Source organism: Trachemys scripta, chromosome 7 (assembly GCF_013100865.1).
Source record: "Trachemys scripta elegans isolate TJP31775 chromosome 7, CAS_Tse_1.0, whole genome shotgun sequence".
NCBI lineage: Eukaryota > Metazoa > Chordata > Testudines > Emydidae > Trachemys > Trachemys scripta.
In genome coordinates, this window is record NC_048304.1 from 24,249,375 (window position 1) to 24,256,953 (window position 7,579).

Here is a 7,579-nt window from a genome sequence, read left to right on the forward strand (position 1 = left end):
GTTGTTATTAATCTGAAATATCATTTTCAGGTGGTGTGCCATTATGGCACCAGATGCTTCTTTGTATGAACATCAGGAACGTTGTCTACATTTTACATAGATTATATGCAAGCATGGAGGTTCAATACTTCAATAGGTCAGCTAATCCCCTGAAGCATCCCTAGCCCCACAATGGCTATAAATGAGTATTAGAACCAAAGATGGCACATTTTTTGCTCCTGCCCTATTTTCTTATTGCCATGGAGTGCTTAGCTAGGAAATAAAGCTGTGAATCAAAGGTTCTTAAGATGGCAACCCCCTCAGTGAGAGACAGGAAACAATTTGCAGAAATATACACTAGCCATGATGGCATATAGCTGCTGAGTGTATTAAGATTAGAATCACTTTTAGCATGCTACATTGTTAGTTGAATCAAAATACCAGAGTCATTGCTTAATTTAGTTGATGAGCAATGGCAGAAATCCTCATTACCCGAAGAAAATAAATTCTGGGTAAGATCTGGGCCCCACTGGAGTGAATGGAAAATTCCCACTGATTTCCTGGGGGTCAGGCTTTCACCATCAGTAATAAACAACTCAAATAAAAACAGTAATCCAAACTTAACTAGAGAACAGTGCTGACTTTTAACACTGTCTATTTGGACAACAAATACATTAACCATGACCAATTATTAAAGGGTTTTGTTTAAAACAAAACAACAACCCTGTTGACTGAAATATTCTCAGCAGCATTTAAAGTCTCCCCCTCCCCCCATTAAATGGTTTTGAGCACATTTCCCCTACAGTGTTGTGAACCCAAAATAGTGCATCCTGCTAGTGCATTACCTGGGAAACGCAGCTCAATGCAGAGAGACTCACACAAGCTGCCACCTTAGGACTAGAAACCCTCTTTCTCCTAGACCCTCAGTGGGGCTGGAGAGCTCAGGAGCATATCCAGACTGAGCTTCAACTGTATTCACTGTATTGGGACTTCCGGGAGCTGTGGAAGCCTCCTCAAGGGGATTCTGAGACAGGCAGAAGCCAGCACATGAAGCTCTATGCACATGTTTACACTGGAGCTATGCAGGGTGATGGCACAGGGCCTCAATTCAGATAGTCCCGACCTCCTTGTCGATACCTCAAGATCAGATTCTTCTAGAGTCAAATCCCCTGCTTCGACAAGCAGCATCACTCACCAGCAGAAAAATCCAGAGGAAGTTCTGGAAAGAGAACTTTGAGGTATTTCCTGACTTCTCCATGGGGTTTCCAGAGAGTTCCAGTCCGACCTTGGGAATTTTGTATTTAGAATGTAAACATTATGAAAGATGGATGTAATTATGCTACTGCACAAGTCCTAGCAAACCATCCCTACCTTCTGCCCCCCCCCCCAAATAATTCTATATCCAACATCTCTTTAAACATGTGGGCTTTGATTTGGAGTTCTTACTGCTGAACACCAATGTCTTATTTAGCACATCCTATCAAGTTATGGCTTCTAAAGGGTTAATTAATACAACAACACTTTTGTTATTTATTATGCAGCTATGGGTTTCCTTTCCAGGCACTAGCTTGCTTTTAATTTCCATGATGACAATAAAATCAACATTAAGGACCTTATACATAAAGTATAATTGTAAAGATAGCGGTTACAGGTTCAATTTTAAATGTTTGCACTGTATTTTATAGGTCAGGCATGATACGGTTGTATTAAGAGGAATTTACATATCACCAATGGAGTCACAAACATGTATTTAATAGTGACATACTATATAAATATTGGCCTGTGAAACATCTCCTTTTGCCCATTCGATCATCTTACCAACCACAATTTTCAGTGAACCCATTCACAAAAGGTAATAATAATAGGCTATACTTTGTCAGATATAGCCCCTGATCCTATCAACTTATGCACATGCTTAACTTTAACGCCATTGAAATCAACGGGACTGCTCACCTGCTTCAAGCTCAGCACATGTAAGTATTTGCAGAACTAGGGCCTTACAAAGGAGCAGCTACATGATGGCACAGAACTGCCAAACAAATTCTGACACTCTCATACAGACACTTTTCCTTTTAATTAAAAAAAAATATCAGATACATTAGGCTCTTTGTTATGAAAAATATGAAGTTTAAATCCTAGCAAAATTAGAGTGAAATGAGTTTTAAATCCTTGTAGAAATAGATTTAGTGACAGTGCTAGCTTTTAAAAAATGGATACAGTTCAATACATACAAATATGAATGCACAATTTAGTTAAATAAATCAACAATACAAAGCTGACAAATTCCAAAATGAAATTTAAAGGCGTGTTCCTAAAGGATCTTTGGGAAGCAACACAAAGTGGATGTCTGGCAAGAAACGGATTCTGTAATGCAACGGCACTATTTTGATAATCTTTTAAAATAAGAGTCCTATTGATTATTAATTGTTAGTGTGGACTTATGATGAAAAATTAGTTTGGCAAGTCATTCTACTTCCTCTTTGACTCTCAAGGAGGTACCAGTACTGAAACACTGGCATTTTAATGAACAACTGAAAGAATGCTGAGGTGGGTTTTTTCCCCTGTTAGTACCAGGAATGCATGTGCAATGCCAAGAAAACTTGGAAGAGTCATACTTTTTCCTTGGAACAGAAAACTTCACAGAACATATTAATGAATGCTTGTTAAAGGTGCCTTCGTATTTCCGAGTTACCATAATATAAGGGAAATTCTTAAAAAAAAAAAATGAAGATTTATTAATAGGAATCAGGTAGTTGGACATTTCAAGGCTTTTGTACCAATGAATTTTTTCTAGAAACATGGACATATTTGGGTTAGTTGCTGAATTCCACATTCCACAGGGGGCTCCCAGGATAACAGCTGCTCTACGCTATTTCTTGTAGAATATTATTTGCTGTTCTCCTTTACCCAAGTTACCAGGCTCTCAGAGGTTCTTCAGCTACTTTGCAGTGTTAAATATAGTTTTCAACTTCAGGTTTTAGCCTCATCTTCCAAGGTTTAGTATGACTGGCAGATATGTTCTTAAAGAAAGCAGATGCAGAGATAGATGAAGACCCTGCAACAGCTGGGCCATACTAGCATGGCATAATGTGCCATCCCCCTCAGACTCTGTTCAGACACACAACATAGTGATCATCACTAAGTACATTGTAAAACAACATTCCATGCAGCCAGTAATACGGACTGAAATTTCTTGGGACTGGATTGTTCAATCTGCCTCCAGGAGAAGAAATGACCCAGCTCTAGTAAACCTGGCTAGGATGGGTACAGGAGGAATGTGAACGTGTGTGGGGTTTGGGATACCAGCTTTATAGACTTATCCTTGCCTCTGAGAGCCCCTGGCGCTTGGTGAATTTGGGCAGTGGGGCCAGGTGTGGGAGGAGCTAGATATGGAGCAGGGGGTTAGAAGCCTTGTGCGACTTCCCTGGCTGATCTGAAGATTTCCGAGCACAAATCTAGTCGGGTTAACGCAAGCAGAAGCAGCATTAATTATCACAGTGCCCCACTGCAGCTTCTACTGTGCAGCCCTCAAGTTCCCTGGCTCCTCTTGTGGTTTTCTCCCTGGGAGAGAAGGGAAGACCTGTAAACTAGTTGCTAAAGGTTAGCTTAGGGACTGAAATTGGAAACCAGGTGAAGGAGGTAAAATAAGTTAACTAAACTACAGAGAAAAACTGGGTAAAGAACAAAGGCCTATGAGACTGGATGATTCTGAAGACAAAAGATCATTAACTACTTTTCATTTTCCAAGTGCTTCTAAGAGCATTGATTAACATGCATCCCCCAACCCCCAATGTACGTAGGTAAAGAACTTCCCCCGTATCACTGGGAAGGAAGACTGAGGCAGAGAGGGTTCCATGACTTACCCAAAGTCAGAGACACGGTCAGTACTAGAGCAAAGAGTAGAACTTGTGTTCCTGGCTCCCATGTCTGTGCTTATACCACTAACGTACACAGTTGTCTAAAGGCGAAGTGCTGCTTTGTTTTAAGAACATGCTCATCATGAGGGATTCCACAATATTCGTTTCTCTAGTAATGTATAAGCCTGAAAACAATTAAAAGACTTCCTGCTACTATCAAATTTCAGTCAAATGCTAAGGTTATTTGTGGGGATATTAGATGCTATATAAAATGACACAAAATATTTAAACGAATGATCTTTTAGACATATTACTACCTAGAAATTTATTATCCCTTTCACTGAACAGATTTTATTTCACTTGGTTTCATGTTGTTTAGTTCTGCCCTAGTCACCGTGGAACTATGATTGTTCAGCTGTAGACAGGTTCTTTAAATTTTTTAATGTGATAACCTAGACAAGGAAACAAAGTGAAAACTCCAAGGTTTTCTACCTTATTACAGTAATAAAGTTACATGGTCTATGTTGCAGGTGCATTTAAACCCAGAAGACAGCCTGAAAATAAAACAAGATTAGTTTCAAATGAATACATTAGAAAGTTAAAACTATACAGAGAATAGAGCAAGTTCTGAATTCGAAACCTTAAACTTGTCTCCCACAGAAACAATTAAGGAGGGAAATAATGACAGAGGTTGCAGATCTGACATAAAACTAGTCATACTAGGCAACAGCATGGAGTTTTGCATTTCTAATGTATGTAACAAACACCAAAGCTCACGACAGCTTGTCACTTTTTGATGAATGATGGAAGACTCCATTTCTGATGTAGAAAGTATCCTTTACAATTCCAGACCTGGCATGAATTGGAGCCTTGATTTCAGTAATAACGTTGCCTGAAAAATAAGCGCATTTGATTAGCTTTTATGTCTTAAACAGTCTGACAATTACACAATTGTATGCAGTGTTGTTGTAGCAGTGTCAGTCATGGGATATTAGAGAGACGAGCAGGTGAGGTAATATCTTTTATTGGATCAACTTCTGTCAGTGAGAGAGACAAGCTTTTGAGCCACACAGAGCTCTTCTTCAGGTCTGGGAAATGTACTCTGAGTCGGAGTATTCAAACTACTTTCCCAGACCTGAAGAAGAGCTCTGTGTAAGTTTGAAAGCTTGTCTCGTCCGCCAACAGAAGCTGGTCCAATAAAAGATATTATCTTGCCCACCTTGTTGCTCTGATAATTACACTGATATTATGAAAGGGCTGAGGTAAAGCTGAAAGTGACAGTTTGTTCAGCATATTGGGCCCAATCCTGCAAAGCACAGAGTACCCTCAACTCCAATGAAATCAACACTTCACAGGAAGTTTTCACAACATCCCACCCATAGTGTACTGGTTGCATTATGCCCTATTTGGATCCCCTGTAAGATCGCAACTCGGTATGTTAATAAGAGTGAGCCACTTGACTCTGAATGACCCACGCTTTGGTAAGCTTTCATCAGATACTTTTAAAATGTAACGTGCAAAATGCATCCATGCATTTGACAGAAAAAGACCGTCTGTACTGAGGCCCTTGGCAGATTGCCCCCTGGGTTTGTTGCTGGCTGGGATTTTAGCCAGGAACAGAACAGGTCCAGACCAAGCCCCCTCCTTTCCTGATAAGTTGCCTCCTTTTGTATCCTACTCTCTGCATAGAAGAATTGATGTTCTGCTACATTTTTCAGCACACCACACACTGAACAACCTGACTTAAAAAAAATAAATATACAAACCCCAGCTGGTTAGACACTGGGTCAAGTGAAGAGGAGGTGTAGAAAATTATGTCCTGGCAGTAGAAACATGCTTAACTTTACTCTCATGAGCAGGCCCATTGACATCCATTGGATGACTCAGGTGAGTAAAGTTAAACACCTGTGTAGGCACTTGCTGAATCAGGGCCAGAGAGATCAGCTGGTAACTAGAGGAAAACATTTTGGATTAACTCTACTTTTGTGGTTTGTGTTCCTGCTGGATCCAAGAAGCAGGGAGTTGGGGTAGACAGAGAAGAAAGGGTTTGAAGAACATTAGCTAATGTTAGATTTCCATCCCAAACAATCATTCCGCCTTACCTAAGCGCCAGCCATACTCCCAGGATGACAGGACTGGATAGTGGAATTTCTCCTCAGGATTCTTCAGCTTTCTCTCCTGCAGGTACAGGTGCCTTCCTTGGCCTTCCTGGGAGATGCCCTGGTACAGCAGATGCTTGGTCTTGGGGGTGGCAGGTCTCATTTCTTTAAGAAGGGGTTCCTGATCCTTATCCTCCTGCTTCCTGGGGAGGCTTATCCCCTCCCCCTGCTTCTTAAAGCCAGTTCCCTCCTCCTGGGTCCTAGGGGGACTGAGCCTCTCCTCCTGCTCCTTGGGAGGGCAAATAGCAGGTAGAATACATTTCCTCCTGGGGCCACTGCAGGGCTCTAGCCTGGGGAACTTGTGCCCATACTTCACCTTCCAGCTGACCCTGCTGAAAGCCTCTTTCTCAATCAACTCCTTCCAGCAGTGCTGGTCCCTTGTGGTCAGCAGACCCCTCATAGCCTGGAGCAGGAGGCTAGCGGCTAGCTGCTGTGTGTTTGGTACAAGTTAGTCCCTGCAGCCGCTGGTGTCCAAGGAGACGGGGAGCCAGTGGAACAGGGTCTCAAGTTACAACCACCTCAGAGGAAGTGGAGGAGAAGTGGCACTGCATTCTCCCTTCATCTCAGCTTCTCTGGATATTGAACAGGATATTTAAAAAGGTGTCAGTGAGCCCTTTCGTGACCCTCAAGCTGAAAATCTGGATGAGCTGTAGGTTGGAGACAGCCAACAGGTGTAACTAGTTACCCTCTCACCAGCTCTCTGTGGCTGCAGAGTTTGTGAATCTTGGCAACAGCAGCATAACAGGTCACGTCCACTCCCAGACATAAAATACCCCCCACAATAACCCACCCTTTGGTGCGGCTGAAATCTTGTGCAGATCTTATTAGCACCTTACACACAAAGGGCTAGATCCTTGTTCTACTGACAGCAGCAGCAAAACTCCCTCTGACCTGAATAGGGCCAGCATTGCACCCAGAATGTGTGTGCATGCAAAGGATTTGTGAGAAACTTAAGTTCCATGAGTTTTATTTGTGTTGGGTTTGAACCAAACCAAAAACTCAAAGCAAAACTCAACAGAAACTACCAGTTTCACTGTGTTCGGGATCAGCTCCAAAGAGTTTCTGGGTTTCCCCTAACTTCCTGGTGGAACTAGACATTGGCCCTAGGTGGAACCTGTTCTCGGTGCCAGGTGCATAATGCAAACCAGAACAGGGCAAGTTTTGACTGATTCAGGGTTTGTTATAAAAGTTTCCAATAGCTAAAGTACCATATCTATGATGCCAGTTATAACAATTGCCACAGGCATGGATCAAGTCCCACTGGAAGACAGGTAAAGGAGATCTCTTTCCCTATTAACGAATATTTTCCTGATAAAGAGAGTACAATACACACACACTGGCTATATCTTCTATTTAAAAAAAAAGTGCTTCAAACAAAATATTACATGTGTGGAATCCTCATGATCACAAAATTTGAGAATCCATATTACAAGGAGTATAAAAAGAAAAGAGGCCGTATAGAGAAATAAATCCATACAACTTTTTTCTTTTATCCTTTAATCAGAGTGAGTCAGCAACCACACCCATAACGAAGTGGAAATATTTAGGCCTTGGAATTTAGCCACTAATTAAGTTCCAAATCTC

The 7,579-nt window shown here is 41.5% G+C and overlaps 1 protein-coding gene across 1 annotated transcript; it reads right to left on the bottom strand.

Annotated features, from left to right (window-relative positions):
- Positions 1–1,306: 1,306 nt before the first annotated feature.
- LOC117880949 (protein ATP6V1FNB) lies at positions 1,307–6,658 on the bottom strand. The gene is made up of 2 exons (XM_034777564.1): positions 5,939–6,658; positions 1,307–4,728 (listed from the first exon to the last, which is right to left on the bottom strand). The coding sequence occupies exons 1-2, from the start codon at positions 6,393–6,395 to the stop codon at positions 4,610–4,612; spliced, it is 576 nt and encodes a 191-aa protein (XP_034633455.1). The 5' UTR covers positions 6,396–6,658; the 3' UTR covers positions 1,307–4,609.
- Between the last annotated feature and the right edge of the window lie 921 nt (positions 6,659–7,579).

What these genes read in the sequence shown, in the direction of transcription:
- LOC117880949 (XM_034777564.1), bottom strand. Translation starts at nt 6,395, where the DNA reads ATGAGGGGTCTGCTGACCACAAGGGACCAGCACTGCTGGAAGGAGTTG. An exon ending in GGAGTATGGCTGGCGCTTAG is followed by an intron (nt 4,729 to 5,938) that starts GTAAGGCGGAAT and finishes CTTATTTTTCAG; the next exon opens with GCAACGTTATTACTGAAATC.